We start from the raw sequence: 16,658 nt of genomic DNA, 5'->3' as shown, positions 1-16,658 counted from the left end.
GAACTGGTTGTTGAAGGTGAAGATATTGTGGTCCAGGATGAAGCGGATGAGATGTTCTCTTCCTGTTGGGGAGCACTTCAGCGGTCACGGGCATTCGGCCTCTGATATTCGGGTAAGCGTTCTCCAAGGCGGCCTTCGCGACACACGACAGCGCAGAGTCGCGGAGCAGAAACTGATAGCCAGGTTCCGCACACACAAGGACGGCCTCAACCGGGATATTGGGTTTATGTCACACTATTTCACATAAATATTTCTGCTTTTTTCCTCCTGAGTCTTTATCATGCGATCCTAGAATCAGAATTTATGTCACACTATTTGTAACTCCCACAGTTGCGTGGACCTGCAGAGTTTCACTGGCTGTCTTGTCTGGAGACAATACACATCTTTTTAGCCTGTCTTGATGCTCTCTCCACTCCCATTGTTTTGTTTCTTAAAGACTGGATTAGTTGTAAGTATTCGCATTCCAACCATTATTCATGTAAATTGAGTCTGTGTCTTATAAGTTCTGTTTGTGAACAGAATTCCCACTCACCTGAAGAAGGGGTTCAGAGCCTCGAAAGCTTGTGTGGCTTTTGCTACCAAATAAACCTGTTGGACTTTAACCTGGTGTTGTTAAACTTCTTACTGTGTTTACCCCAGTCCAACGCCGGCATCTCCACATCACGGTAGAGGATGGGACAGGCTGTACATAGGGGAGTGTAGGCGGTGGGGGGACAGGCTGTACATAGGGGAGTGTAGGCGGTGGGGGGACAGCCTGGGTTGTACGCAGGGTGGGGGGAGGCGATGGGGGACAGCTTGGGCTGTACACAGTGTGAGGGTAGAGGATGGGACAGCCTGGGCTGCACACAGGGTGAGGGTAGAGGATGGGACAGGCTGGGCTGTACACAGGGTGGGGGTAGAGGATGGGACAGGCTGGGCTGTACACAGGGTGAGGGTGGAGAATGGGACAGGCTGGGCTGTACACAAGGTGAGGGTGGAGGATGGGACAGGCTGGGCTGTACACAGGGTGGGGGTAGAGGATGGGACAGGTTGGGCTGCACACAGGGTGAGGGTGGAGGATGGGACAGGCTGGGCTGTACACAGTGTGAGGGTAGAGGATGGGACAGCCTGGGCTGCACACAGGGTGAGGGTGGAGGATGGGACAAGTTGGGCTGTACACATAAGGGGCAGCCCCTCCCGCACTGAACAGCTGCAGGCGGAATTAAGCCGCGCACGCGCAGTGGCGAGGTTCTCAGCATCCCGAGCGGTGTGGCTGCTGATTGGTCAGTTTGAAAGCAGTGTGACCTTTCACCCACAGGAACCGCCGCTCTGGATTGGAGGCGGCAAATAACGGTCAGATTTTAAACTTAGCGCGTGAAGGAAAGGCCGGGAGCGGAGAGGAGGAGAGGTAAGACCCGAGGGAGTGGGAGCGGGAGAGAGGTAAGGTAAGACCAGAGGGAGTGGGGGGTGAGGGAAGACCAGAGGGAGTGGGGGGTGAGGGAAGACCAGAGGGAGTGGGGGGTGAGGGAAGACCAGAGGGAGTGGGGGGTGAGGGAAGACCAGAGGGAGTGGGGGGTGAGGGAAGACCAGAGGGAGTGGGGGGTGAGGGAAGACCAGAGGGAGTGGGGGGTGAGGGAAGACCAGAGGGAGTGGGGGGTGAGGGAAGACCAGAGGGAGTGGGGGGTGAGGGAAGACCAGAGGGAGTGGGGGGTGAGGGAAGACCAGAGGGAGTGGGGGGTGAGGGAAGACCAGAGGGAGTGGGGGGTGAGGGAAGACCAGAGGGAGTGGGGGGTGAGGGAAGACCAGAGGGAGTGGGGGGTGAGGGAAGACCAGAGGGAGTGGGGGGTGAGGGAAGACCAGAGGGAGTGGGGGGTGAGGGAAGACCAGAGGGAGTGGGGGGTGAGGGAAGACCAGAGGGAGTGGGGGGTGAAGCAGTGGGTAAGAGGGGGAGGCAGTAAGTGCTGCCGAGCCGGGCGCCTCATTTACCGGGTTAGCTCCCGCGGCTCGGTGTCCAGCATTTCTCCCTGTGTATAGTCCCGGTTTCCCGCACTCGCCCACTCTGCTGTTTTCCGCTTATGGACAATACCGGCGTCCCCGGCTCTGTTTAAAGGCGCTATGGAAATGCCCCTTGTGTCAGGGTGGGAGAGGCAGCTCCTTACCTCCTCCGGCCATATGGATCCTGGAAGAAGGGGCCAGCTTAGCCGGGCTGTGTCACCCACCTCTCTAACACACTCAGCAAAGTTTTTATTTTTGTTGTTGGTTCAATATTCCTCCTTTCGTTCTCACTACTTGTGTGTGTCCAAGGTGCTATATTTAATAAGATCCAGCTTTGTCCCTAGACTGATCCCAGCTTCTCAGACAGTGGCCTTAAAACCCGAGGTTTTTGGAGTCTCAAGGCTGAGGCCATCGCAGTTTTATCATCTCAAGAGATGTGGTCATTGCTGCATTTACTGCATAACCCGGTCATGAGATTACAGATTTTGGCATAGAGATCATGTGCTAATAGACCAGTGCCTCTGTTAAGGTTACGATGGTTTTCTTCCATTTAAAGCTATTGCTCCCCTCAAGTAACCAGACAAAGTAACAGTGGTTCAAGATGAATTTTACTATAGCTTTGGACTCTGTGAAATCATTCGGAGTGAAAAATTTAGAAATATGTAAGCAATTAAAATCTCAGATTCCAAGTAATTAGTGTGTTGGTTCCATTCCTGCTGTCACAGGGCCTCTGCTGTTATTCCTTGGCACATTGGTTGTGGTCATACAGGCCGTTGTGATGGGAGGTGAGCAACAAGTGGATTGGTATGGTTCTTGTTTAGCAGCACGCTTTGGTTGACATAAACATTATCCAGGAGCTTTTTTTGTTGTAATCTCCCTCATGTGAGGGGCAGGATGTTATTCAGGACTGGAAGCCAGGCGGAGTTGAGTTGTTCACTGAGTACCTGAGATGATGTGCATGTGTTGTGTTGAGCTGGGTATCTAAGACTGGTGTGTGTTAGAAACATAGAAAAACTACAGCACAAACAGGCCCTTCGGCCCACAAGTTGTGCCGAACACATCCCTACCTTCTAGACCTACCTAGAAGTTGAGTTGTCATACTGGAGCACAGTATGCAGTCAAGTAGGGTGGCACGGTAGCACAGTGGTTAGCACTGCTGCTTCACAGCTCCAGGGACCTGGGTTCGATTCCCGGCTTGGGTCACCGTCTGTGTGGAGTCTGCACATTCTCCTCGTGTCTGTGTGGGTTTCCTCCAGGTGCTCCGGTTTCCTCCCACAATCCAAAGATGTGCGGGTTAGGTTGATTGGCCATGCTAAAATTGCCCCTTAGTGTCCTGGGATGTGTAGATTAGTGGGTAAAATATGTAGGGATATGGGGGTAGGGCCTGGGTGGGATTGTGGTCGGTGCAGACTCGATGGGCCGAATGGCCTTTCTGTACAGTAGGGTTTCTATGATTTCTATGAAGTAGACAATGGTAAGAGCCATGGTACTTAAGATTTGATCATCTGTACCCAGTGAAGAGCCGACCAGTTTACTGAGGAGGTTGTTTCATGTTTTGATCTTTGCTGCTGTCTTACAAAAAGCATCTGAGCACGTCAATTCGGTCAAGGCTAACGCCAAGATAAATGGTTGTTTGTGGTTCAGTCTCTTGCCATTCAAGAAGATGTTGAGTTCCCTCTTGGTGTTGGCATTGTGGAGGTGAATCAGTACTGACGACAATCCCACCCAGGCCCTATCCCCATAACCCCATGTATTTAGCCTGCTAATCCCTGTGACACTAATGGGCAATTTGGCATGGTCAATTGACCTAACCTGCACATCTTTGGTGTATACTTCAGATTGTTTAGTTGCTGCTGGGCTGAAGGTGCCATGGGTGGCACAGTGGTTAGCACTGCTGCCTCAGAGCACCAGGGACTTGGGTTTGATTCCCAGCTTGGGTAACTGCACGTTCTCCCCATATCTGCATGGGTTTCCTCCGGGTGCTCTGGTTTCCTCCCACCGTCTGAAAGACGTGCTGGTTAGGTGCATTGGCCATGCTAAATTCTCCCCGTGTACCCGGGCAGGTGCCGGAGTCTTGCCACCATGGGATTTTCACAGTAACTTCACTGTAGTGTTAATATAAGCCTATTTGTGACACTAATAAATTGTCTTGCAGTAGTTGGTCAGCTTTGCAACAACGTTGTTTAGTGTTGCCTCTAATTTAGAAAATCTCTGAGATTGAGAGGTAGCACAGATATCGTCAGCATAAATGAACTTCTGAGACAGGGTTGGAGGCAGATTGTTGATCTTAAAGATTGAATGAAAAGATTTGAGACTAGACAAATCACTGGGGAAGCCCATTGGATTGTTTCCGTCAGGCACTTGTGTCATCACCCATGTACACCCTGAACTATCTATCTTGAAGTAATAGTTCGATGGCACCAGTAACCCACAGAGATCGGACTCCTGAGGTTTTGAGAAGGAGACCGGTGTGCCAGACCGTGTCATATGCTGCAGTGACATCAAGAAAGAGAGCCCCTGTTTTGAGGTTATTTTCAATGCAGTTTAGGGGAAGGACTTAGTCGCATATGCTTCACCTTTGCCAAAAACCAGCTTGTTCAGATTTTCTTCACCCTCTGGCTTTATCTGCAGTGAGTTGAGACACTCTTAAGACCCTGCAGCACAGAGAGCAGCGATATTAGTTGATAGCTTGAAGGTCTTTGCCTAGTTTTAGGGGGCTGATGGCTTTGGACATGTGCCAGGTTTAGGCAGTCTTCCTTTGCAGATTGCCTTTGAGGAATTGAACCAGCCAGCAGCAGGCACGTGGGCTAAGGTGTTTGAGGAAGTCTGGAAGAATATTGTCATAGCTGGCAGTGATTCCAAGCTTGGTTTTATGTAGTATGTTATCCAGCTCCATTGCAGTGAAGGGTTCAGGATGTGATCTGAGATTGTACTGTCTTTGAAAGGCTCTCTATTCAGTCTTTCTTTGTTTTTGCTTCACTTCTTTCTCCAGTGTCTTTTGCATACGGAGAAGATGGGTTGCTTGTTGGTATTTACAGATGGTCAGTTTTGTGTAATGGTTGCTGGGCTGCTTCAAGGTAGCGTAGGAGCCTTCAGCATTTTTGGGTGGAATGAGTGAAATAAAAGTTTTGTCTCTTACCATCTAGCTCAGAGTCCAAGGACTCCAGATTCGGTCTTTCCAATCCAAGCAGAAGCTCCTACCCACACTTCTGCACAATGAACCACAGTAACTTGCTACCTGTAGCTATTCTTCCAGATCTTGAAAGACTAAGCTTGTCTGAGAGCTTTCAGGGATGTCTTTGAAACCCTTTCCCACTCAGCCAAACTCCATGGCACTGTAATCACACGGGCCTTGTATCCAGGTAGAAATGCTGATTAGGTATTCTTCAAGTCCGAACAACATTCTACTGTGGAATGAAATGGACAGTTGCCAACACTGTATACAATTTGACATTCTCAACTTAGTGCTGGGACTTTGGAGAATTACAATCTATCCACAGGTGGTGTTGTCTCCCAAGTGTAAATGTCAGAGATCCTGGGTACCAGCAACTTTAGGCACTCTTAGTCGACTTAAGTACAAATTGTGCTACACGCCCTGCATAATCCAATATGAGGCCTTTAATGACTTGTGCACAAGAGAACCACTGTGCAGCTGTCCTGCAAGTGGTTTTGACGTTGCAGAGAAACAACTTGGTAGTTATAGTCAATTACAGCAAATCAGAAACTAGCAATTTTTCTAATCCTTCATTTGCATACATATTTGCCAATTAATCCTGGCTCTTTGCCCTTTCTCATTCGATGAAAAACTGACCTGCTAATCCTTCATTTGCATAGCATATCTCCATATCTTACCTTTGGTATTTGTTTGGATTTGGAAAAATCTGGTCTTGCTCACCCTCTGGTGAAGGTCGAAAAGCAGAATGTGATGGGGCTTAAGCAAGTAAAGGTTAGCCTTTCATGCTGAAATAGCAGACACTGACTTCTTTGAAGGTCTACAGGCTGATGAGTATTTTCAATAGCTGTTACAGGGAAGGCATGAAACTTTAATCTGTGCATTTTAACTTCCACATAAACACCTTGCACCATCTTCCCAGTCAAATAATCTGAGCCCTTTTTAATTTCTAACAATCAAAACCACCCAGGCTTGCTGTCACACAACCTTCCAATCGGGTTGCATGACCTTCATTTAACTTTAAAGTCCCTAAACACAACAGTCTTCTAAACCCTTCAATTGTAATTGCATAAAAACTCTCAATCTAATTTGTTCTGAAACTCTGGTTTACAGGGTCTTTAACTTTCCCAATGGTCTAAACACTAACGTGAATAAAACAATTAATTTAATAATAACCAGTAATAACATTCAAAAGGTAATTAGATTGTTATTTGAACAGGAAGAACGTGCAGGGTTATGGGGAGAAGGTGGGGGAACAGCACAAGGTGAATGGCTCACTCAGAGCTGGTGCAGACAATGATTTGAATTGAGGAAGTGACAAGATAGATTGAAGGAAAGGCAGTGGATGTTGTGCTTTAGTAAGGTACATGAATGGAAGGCGAGCAGAGAGATAGAAACTGGATGGGCAATAAGTAGTGGGTCTAAGGATTATGCATTGGCGCCAGCTTGGTGAGCCGAAGGGCTTGTTCCTCCTAGTTCGCTGCTCTTCAACTACAGAACCAGTAGTCTTTAGCCAAGCTGTTCCAGTGTGACTATAACTCTGCTTTCTTTCTGACAAATGTGAAAAATTGCTGCTCTTAAAGTGGGATGAATTCAATCTGGTCACTTGCTACCCATTAGTCATCAGTGAAATGGAATGTGCGATTGACAATACAATCAAGTGGCACCTGCTCTGTTTGAGTTCTGTGAGCGTTGCCTTGCTCCAGACCTCATTGTAGCCTTGATCCAACATGGGCAAAAGAGCTGAATTCTAGAAGCGAGGCAAGAGTGACTTCCACTTGACATCAAGATAGCATTTGGTAGCATGGCATGGATCCATGGGAAACTGCACTGGTTGGAGTCAGATCTAGCTCAAAGGAAGATGTTTGTGGTTGTTGGAAGTCAATCATCACAGCCTGGGATGTCATTGCAGGACTTCTCAGTCATGTACAAGGCACACCCATTTTCAGTTGCTTCATCAAAACCTTCCCTCCAAGGCCAGAAATGGGGGTTCTGTTCCATTTACACTTCATTTGGTGGTGAACTGGTCTCCCCATATGCAGCAAGATCTAGGCATTTGGGCTTCACTTCCTAACTTTGCCTGCCACTTAAATGGTACAAGTGGTTCTCTCCGACATGAATGTTGGGCAGACAACAGCATTACCATTGCTGAATCTCTCCATTGGCCAGAAACTTAACTGGATCAGCTACAGATACTCAAGTCAGACTGGGTATTCTACAGTGAGCAATGACTCCTGAAGCCTTTCCACCACATCATTTGCAGCTCCAATAAGAAGCTTGACACCTGCTGACCAAAGCAACCCACTTGATTTGTGGGTTGATGGTCTCTGTTCTACTGGCATGATGTGACTGCATTCTGTGCCATTTACATACTGCAGCAAAGACTTCAACAGCACCTCAAACCATAACCTCCAGTGCTTTTTCGAATAATGAGTGCATTGAATACTGCTGCAAGTCACAATGATGCTGATCTGGAAGTAATTGCTTTTCCTTCATCTCTGGGTCAAAATCTGAAGACCCTACCTAACAGAACCATGTGAATGGTTCCAGGGATGAGGAACTTCAGTTAAGTTTATCTTTTAGTTACAAGTAGGCTTACGTTAACACTGCAATAAAGTTGCTGTGAAAATCCCCAAGTCTCCACACTCTGGCGCCTGTTTGGATGCACTGAGGGAAAATTTAACATGGCCAATGCACCAGTCTTTCGGACTGTGGGAGAAAACCAGAGCACCTGGAAGAATCCCATGCAGACAGTGACCCAAGCTGGGAATTGAACCTGGGTCCCTGGCACTGAGGTAGCAGTGCTACCCACTGCCATGTGAATAGTTCCAGGGATGGGGGACTTCAGTTAAGAGGCTAGATGAAGAAGCTTGGGTTTTGCACTTTTGAAACAAGTTGAGGGGGACATTTGATGTCGCTCAAAATCCTGAGGGGGGCTAGTTGGGGTGGGGAGGAGAATCAAGCAGACACCATTTAAGGTGACTAGCAACCGAAAATGACGAGGTAAGACTTGAACCACAGCTGGGTTTGATTTGAACTTTTTGTATATAAGTGTACTACAAAAAGTGGTGGAGATGGACTCTACTCTGAATTTTGAAAGGAAGTAGATAAAGTAATTGAATAGAAGAAAATGGAGATCCATGGGGCAATGGGATGAACTGGATTACTCTTGCATAAAGTCAGCACAGGTTGAGTTACTACTTTCAAGCAATCCTGATTTGTCTGGATGTTTTAGTACCACCTTTTTGTAGTTTTTTTACATTGTATCATGTTGGCTGTGCTTTCAATAATCCATGTAATTACCAGCTCTGTCAACTTGTATCCACTGTTTCTCATCCTCCAACCCCTGTAAAAATAATTGAAAAATCTTGTGCTTTGTTGGGCTGAGCCAGCATTTATTTCCCAAATGATGACAGATTTCCTTCTCTTCCAGTTGGGTTTTTATGACAATCGACAATGGTTTCAAGGTCATCGTTAGACTTTGAATTCTAGGTTTTTATTGGTTTAAATTTCACCATCTGACATGGTGGGATTTGAACCTGGACCCCCAGAGCATTACCCTAGGTTTCTGGATTACTAGTCCAGTGACAAAGCCATGATGCCACTGCCTTCTGTTCAATAAAAGCTGGGATTTTTAATCTCGTATTTTTTCCCCTCAAGTAATCCGATTTTTTTTTTTTCTCCTGAAACCAGCATGAGTTTGTATTTGAATGAAAACACTACTTTCGACCTTATAAGTTTGAACATAATGGATGAACAATGTGACCCACTAATACCAATGGAAACTACAGGAAGGCCATCAATTCTTCGCATGTCGCAGAAGGAAAACTTCCCTCCTAAGGCGTCAATGAAATTATCAAAGGTAGACCATCAGCATTTTTCCAATTAGGTTCTTGATCGATTTATTGGATGCATAATAGAATGATTTGCACAGGAGGAGGCCATTTAGCCCATGTTTGTATTGACTTTTTGTAATAGCAACTCGGTTAGTCCAATTCCCCTGACCCACCCTTATTGCCCTGCTGTCAGGTGCTGATCCAGTTTTGTTTTCAAGAGCCTGATTTGTATCTGCCATGCACTTGCCTAGTCCATTTCAGGTCCATTCAACTCTCACAGCTGACTTATTTTGGTACAGTAATACTTTCTGAATTTAATGCTACATCTTTTTAAGACTGAAATCTTTTCCTTTTTTTTATCTGGCTTAATCTTTGAACCCATACAGTCAAAATATTTGATAGCGGCATCACTGTTTAATGTGGACTTCTGTATTAGCATAATGGCATACGCCAAAAGTTTCATGAGAAAATCCTGAAAATAGGACCCCTCCTCTCAAATTATGATTGCAATAATTTGCTTTAATGATACTGGACTTCCAATTTGAATTGGAATCTCATTGATGCTTTGGGAGAATTCTACATTTTATAAAAATGAAGGGGATGAACTGTGCATACTCAGTCCCTGAATAAAGCTTCAGACTTTTGTGTTAATTTCCTGTTATTGATATCCTGTGCAGTTAGTGGTGAAAGGACATTAAGCCCAATCTTTGATGTTTTCCTGAGTGCTGTTGCCTTTTCTCCTCCAGCATATTAGCTTTTATTTGTAATGTGTTGACTACTGTTGTATCCTGCAATACTATTGGTATAATCCAACTTCATAAAGTTTTGTGATGGTTTTTTTTGTATTAGGTGTCTTTTCAGACTCCTGTAAGAGATCCTGTTACACGCAAAGTACTTGGCTCACACTTGACTAATAAATTGGATGCATATGAGGCTGGAAGAAATGATGTGAGGAGCACTGGGAGTCCAGGAAATACTGATGGGACTGAAGAAAAAGGGTAGGTATATATTGAGTACTGTTTTAAGGACACCCCCCCCCTGTCCTGAACATGCTCAATATTTCATGTCTTCCAAAGCTATCTGGGTAGGAAATTCCAAAGATTCACCACCCTTGAGTGAAAAAAATTCCTCCTTGCCTCAGTCTCAACTGGCCTACCCCTTATTCTGAAATTGTCTCCATGGTTCTAGACTCACCAATCGGGGAAACGTCCCATCTACAGATACCATGTCATGCCCTGCAAGTCTCCATGAGATCCACTCATATTTTTAAAAACTCTGGAGAATACTTGCCAAGCTTCCTCAATCTCCTCATCCAACCCCAGAAGCATTCTGGTGAAGCTCTGTTGCCCTCCCTCTCTGGTAAGTATGTCCTTTTAAATAAGGAGACTAAAACTGTATACAATACTCCCCATGGTTGGTCTTACCAATGCCCTATACAATTGCAGCAAGACATCTTTACCTCTTGTACTGAATCCCATTTGCCACCTTATTAATTGTTGCACCTACATGCTAGCTTTTATTGACTCGTGAATGACGACAAGCAGGACCCTTTGGCCTTCAACACTTCCCAACCTCTTAGCATAATATTGTCCTTTTCCTACCAGAAGTGGACAACTTCGCACTTATGGCAGATGGCTTATAATGTGAATGTTTGTGCCCATTCACTTAGAATCCCTACAGTACAGAAAGGCCATTTGGCCCATCGAGCCTGCATCAGCAACCGATCCACATACTTGCCCTGCTAATTCCTCCTGACACTAAGGGGTGATTTTAGCATGGCCAATTAACCTAACCTGCACTGGAGCACCTGGAGGAAACCCACGCAACACAGAATGTGCAAACCTCACATGGTCACCCAAGTCCCTGGTGCTGTGACCACGCCTGGAAAGTTTGCACATGGCCTCCTTGCATTCCTACCTAGCTTTGGTCATCAACAAATTTGGATATTACAATTGATCCCCACATATATTAACTTAGATTGTGAACAGCTGTGGCCTTAAAACTGATCCTTGTGGTACCTCAATAGTAACGGCCTGCCATCCTGAGAATGAACTGTTTATTCTGATCTTTTTGTTTCAACCAATTCTGAATTTATACTATGTATATTTCCCCCAGTCCCATGGACTCTCTATTTTGTACCTCCTGTGTGGACCTTCTATTAAAAGCCTTCTGAAAATCCAAATACATCACATCCACCAGTTCTCTTTTTTTATGCTACAAGTAACCATCCTCAAAAAAAAGCTCAGGTTGTCAAACCTACTTTCCCATTCACAAACAATGTTGAATGTGCCCAATTTTGCCATTACTCTCTCAGCGTCCATATAACCATGTTCTTTGTGATAAATTCTAACATTTTCACCTATGATGTCAAACTAACATGTCTAGTTCAGTTTTCTCTCCTTTCCTTCTTTTAATAGTGCCGTTACATTTGCTACTTTCCAGTTTGCAGGAGCTTTTCCAGATATAGAATTTTTGAAATTGGTGGCTATCTCTAAATCGCTACCTCCAGCATTCTGGGATTAAGTTTAAAGCTTATTTACTAGTGTCACAAGTAGGCTTACATTAACACTGCAATGAAGTTATTGTGAAAATCCCCTGGTCGCCACACTCTGGTGCCTGTCCAGGTACATTGAGGGAGAATTTAGCATAGCCAATGCACCTACCCAGCACTACTTTCGGACTGTGGGGGGAAACCAGAGCACCTGGAGGAAACCCATGTGGACACGGGGAGAATGTGCAGTCTCCACAGTGACCCAAGCCAGAAATTGAAACCAGGTCCCTGATGCTGTGAGGCAGCAGTGTTAACCATTGTGCCACCATGCTGTCCCAGTGTAACTCATCAGGTTTAGGGAGATTGTCAACCTTCAAATCATCTAACTTTTCAAGTACTAACTCTTAAGAATTTCAGTTTGAAGTATAGCAAGAATAAACAAACACTAAACTTTTTTTATCCCAAATGCAGGCATGAAGATTCTGGAGGTACTTCTGACCTTCTCTGTTCTAATCTACAACCAGAAAAAACAGGTAAATGTGCCCAAACTTGCATAATGACATTTCAAAATTGATGGGCATCTTAAATTTATTTGTGAAATTGATAAAGCAATGTTGTCTGCAGAGGAATTCCTATTAGATTTGGCAAAGGAAATATCATACATTGACTAATTTTAAGAGCTTTATTTTCATTACATCGCCTTAAGATCTCTTATTGAATATTTATTATGAAATCTGGTGCACAGGAACAATAAACAGTTGTCTTGTGATTTCCAAAACTATAAAAATTAGAATTATTATAGCTGGAGGTATTTCAGCCCATCATATCTGTGCTGGCTCTCTGCTAATTGCATAGTTCTACACTTTTGCTCGACAAAATTTCTTCTCCAATTCCTTTTTCTTGGTTTTTGTTTGCTAGCTACAATTGAATCGACTTCTGCTGCACTCTTGGGCACTGCATTCCAAACCTTGGCTCTTGCTGTTAAGTGTTTGTTCACTCCCATCGTCAGTGTGGTTATAGAGTCAGAGGTTTACAGCATGGAAACAGGTCTTTTGGCCCAACTTGTCCGTGCTGCCCAGTTTTTACCATTTTAATTATTTCCAATTGCCCACATTTGGCCCATATCCCTCTCTACCCATCTTGCCCACGTAACTTTTTAAATGCTTTTTAAAAGATAAAATTGTACCCGTCTCTACTACTACTGGCAGCTTGTTCCAGACACTCACCACCCTCTATGGGGGGAAAAAAATGCCCCTCTGGATCCTTTTTTATTGCCCCTCTCACCTTAAACCTATGCCCTCTACTTTTAAACTCCCCTACGTTTGGTAAAAGATATTGACTATCTATGCTCCTTATTATTTTATAGACCTCTAAGATCACCCATAAGTTTCCTATATTCGAGGGGAAAAAAGTTCCTGTCTATCCAGCCTCTCCTTATAACTCGAACCATTAAATCCCGAGAGCATCCTAGTAAATCTTTTCTGCACTCGTTCTAGTTTAATAATATCCTTCCTATAATAGGGCGACCAGAACTGTGCACAATGTCTTGTACAACTTCAACAAGACATCCCATCTCCTGTATTCAATGTTCTGACCAATGAAACCAAGCATGCCAAATGCTGCCTTCACCACCCTGTCCACCTGTGACTCCACTTTTTCAAGGAGCCTGTACCCCCAGATCTTGCTCTCCCCACAATGCCCTTCCATTAACTGAGCACGTCTCTACCCTGGATCCCATGACATTTATGCAACAACCTAGTCAAAGACCTTGTACACGTGGACTTTAGCAATGTCGATTGCACTGCTCTCATCTACCTTCTTTACCCCTTCAAAAAACAATCAAATTCATGAGACATGATTTTCCACTCTAAAAGCCATACTGACTGTCCCTAATCAGTCGTTGCCCCTCCAAATGCCTGTAGATCCTGTCTCTCAGAATACTTTCTAACAACTTGCCCCCTACAGACTTTAGGCTCTCAGCCTGTAGTTCCTAGGCTTTTCCTTGCAACCCTCCTTAAACAAAGGCACATTTGCCACCCTCCAATCTTCGGGCACCTTGCCTGTGGCTGTCAATGATTCAAATGTCTTTGCTAGGGGACCTCCAATTTCCTTCCTAGCCTCCCACAACGTCCTGGCACACCTTTCTTCAGGTCCTGGGGATTTATTTACCTTGATGCTCCTTAAGACTTCCAGGACCTCTTTCTCTGTAGTATGCACACTCCTCAAGACATCACTATTTATTTCCCCAAGTTCCCTAACATCCATGCCCTTCTCAACAGTAAACACCGATGAGAAATATTCATTTAGGATCTCGCCCATCTCTTATGAACCTGCACGTAGATGACCTTATTGATCCTCAAGAAGGCCTACTCTCTCCCTTATTACTCTTTTGCCCTTTATGTATTTGTAGAAGCTCTTTGGATTCTCCTTTGCCTTATGTCAAAGCAATCTTGTGTCTGCTTTTTGGCCTCATGTTTTTCTCTCACCTCTACTCTGACACCCTCTATACTCTTCAAGGGATCCACTTGATTCCAGCTGCCTCAGCATGTCATATGCCTCCTTTTTGACTGACATTTTCGCTTAACTTGTCCTCTTGTTTACTAACTCTTTTACCAGTGGGAACAGTTTCTCTGCCTAAACCTGTCATGAATTAGAACGTCAACTAAAACTTCTTGAACAATCAATGCTTCTTCAGTCTATAAACATAACTGAAGTTCCTTGTCCCTAAACGCGTTCTCCACTCTCTCAACTTCACCATCTAAAAGTACAACGCCAAGAGTTGGACACACTATTGCAGTTGATGCCAAACCAGTGTTTAATATAGGTTTTCATAGTTTCTGGCTGCTTTAACCTCTAACCCTCTGCTTTCTATTTCATCTGCCATGTGCATACTCCCATATTATTGCCAGAACTTGAAAATTGCAGCTATGAGGAAAGATTGGATAGGATAGGTTTGTTTTCTTCAGAACAGAGGGAGGTTGAAGGGACTAGATAAAGTAAGCAATGGGCTGAATTGCCTCTGCTGTAACTTTTCTACAGTTCTAACCTGTATCCTTCTCCACAGGTCACAATACTTCCTAATTTAAACTTGAGTTCACTGGCCCCTGGGGAATGCCCTCTAACCTGAAAAATACTGTTTCCTTTTGCTTGCTAAGTTCATGAACATGGTACCACTGTTGCTTTTAATCCATGGGCTTCCACTTTGCTGATGAGTAATCAACACCAAATCCAATGCCTTTTGAAATCCATTCACATCACATTAATCCTCTTGTTACTTCTGAACACAATTTGTCCTCCAGTTTAATTCCATACTTTTCCAAGTGAAAATTTTGTCCCAGGTTTATTGTTTCTGAAATCTTTTCCACTACCCAAGTTTAAAGTGGCCCATAGTTTCTGGTTTATACTTGGTTCACTAATATTCTTTTGTGGAAGCAAATCTGCTGGTCTGGTCCACATGTGACTCCGAACTTGCAGCAATGTTGTTGACTCTCAATTGCCTTGTGAAATGGGTGAGCAAGCCACTCTAAACTACTGCAAAATGGAATTAAACTAGATGACTGAGGTACTGGAAGTAACTGCAAAATCAGCCTTGTTGACCATACACACTCCTCTTAAATGACATAGCTGCTAGACTTGTTAAGGGAGGCAATGGCGTAGTGGTGTTATCACCAGATGGCCTAGTGTGTTATCGCTAGACTATTAATCCAGAAACTCGGCTCATGTTCTGGGGACCCGGGTTCAAATCCAGCCATGGCAGATGGTGGGATTTGAATTCAGTAAAAAGTATCTGGAATTAAGAATTTACTGATGACCATGAAACCATTGTCGATTGTTGGAAAAACCCATCTGGTTCACTAATGTCCTTTTTTTAGGGAAGGAAATCTGTCCTTGCCTGATCTGGCTGACATGTGACTCCAGAGCCACAGCAATGGTTGACTCTCAACAACCCTCTGGCAACTAGGAATGGGCAATAAATGCTGGCCAGCCGGCAATGCTGACATCCCACGAATGAATATTTTAAAAAAAATAGCAGGTGGTGAATGAGAGAAAATCTTTCTTCCTCAACATAGCTATCACAGATGCATCTGTCCATGACAGTATTGGTAAGGGTCACCATTGCAGTCCTTATAAGACTTGATCTCTAGCATCACACGATCCTCTGTCATGTGTGGTGTTACCACCGCGCTAACTGGATAAATTTTGATCAGAACTAGAACTGGGCATCCATGAGGTACAATGACCTATCAGCAGCAAAATTGTATACAGCCACGATCTGTATCCACATGGTACAGCACATCCCCTGCCCTAGCATCGCAACCAAATTGGGGGATCAACCCCCTAGTTCAATGAAGAGTACATGCTAGGAGCAGCACCTGGGATACCTAAAAATGAGATTGCCAGCACCAGTCGTCAGCCCAATTTGATTGGGTGCAGTCACACCTGGCACAAAGCAAGATAGTTGTTGGAGGTTATAGAATCCTGACGATGCAGAAGGAGGCCATTCGGCCCTTTGACAATCCCCTGATACCAAGGGGCAATGTAGCATGACCAATCAACCTAACCACATCTTTGGACTGTGGGAGGAAACCGGAGCACCTGGAGGAAACCATCCGGGTGCCTGGCGCTGAGACAGCAGTGCTAACTACTGTGTTGCTGTCAGTCATCTCGGCCCCAGGACACCATACAGGAATTCCTCAACGTAGTGTCCTAGACCCAGCTATCTTCCAACTGCTTCATCAATGGCCGTCCCTTTATCAGAAGGGCAGAAGTCATGCTGATTGGCCATTCATAACTCCTCCAGATACTGAAGCAATCTTTTCAATAAGTGCCTGGCTTATGTTAGCCAGAAATGACCATTTCTGGGAATTCCGCCATCTTCCCATGACATTCAATGGTATTACTATTATTGAAGCCCCCACTGTTAACATCCTGGGAGTTGCCATTGAACAGGACCAGTGTAAATGTGGCTACAAGAGCAGCTCAGAGGCTGAAATCCTGTGGCGAGTAGCTCCTGACTCAAAGTTTGTCTGACATCTACAAGGCGAAAGGAGTGTGGTAGAATGCTTATCTGGATGCGTGCAACTCTAATAACACAAGAAACTGCACCATCCAGGACAAAGCAGCCTACTTGATTGTCACACCCTCTGCCACAAATGCACAGTGGCAGCAGTGTTTACTATCTGCC

At 44.8% G+C, this 16,658-nt stretch overlaps 1 protein-coding gene across 2 annotated transcripts in view; it reads left to right on the top strand.

Annotated features, from left to right (window-relative positions):
- Positions 1 to 1,336: 1,336 nt before the first annotated feature.
- The window catches only part of LOC144500325 (transforming acidic coiled-coil-containing protein 3-like), a 69,870-nt gene continuing 54,548 nt past the window's right edge, over positions 1,337 to 16,658 (top strand). The window contains exons 1-4 of one of the 2 annotated variants that reach the window (XM_078223060.1): positions 1,337 to 1,419; positions 8,840 to 9,008; positions 9,832 to 9,980; positions 11,945 to 12,006. In XM_078223060.1, the coding sequence (XP_078079186.1) occupies positions 8,841 to 9,008; positions 9,832 to 9,980; positions 11,945 to 12,006 (379 nt within the window). In that variant the 5' untranslated portion in view covers positions 1,337 to 1,419; position 8,840. The remainder of the gene's footprint in view (positions 1,420 to 8,839; positions 9,009 to 9,831; positions 9,981 to 11,944; positions 12,007 to 16,658) is intronic. The other variant, XM_078223050.1, reaches the window with a different exon arrangement.

Source organism: Mustelus asterias, chromosome 1 (assembly GCF_964213995.1).
Source record: "Mustelus asterias chromosome 1, sMusAst1.hap1.1, whole genome shotgun sequence".
NCBI classification, from domain to species: domain Eukaryota; kingdom Metazoa; phylum Chordata; class Chondrichthyes; order Carcharhiniformes; family Triakidae; genus Mustelus; species Mustelus asterias.
This window is presented reverse-complemented; position numbering and strand designations above follow the sequence as displayed.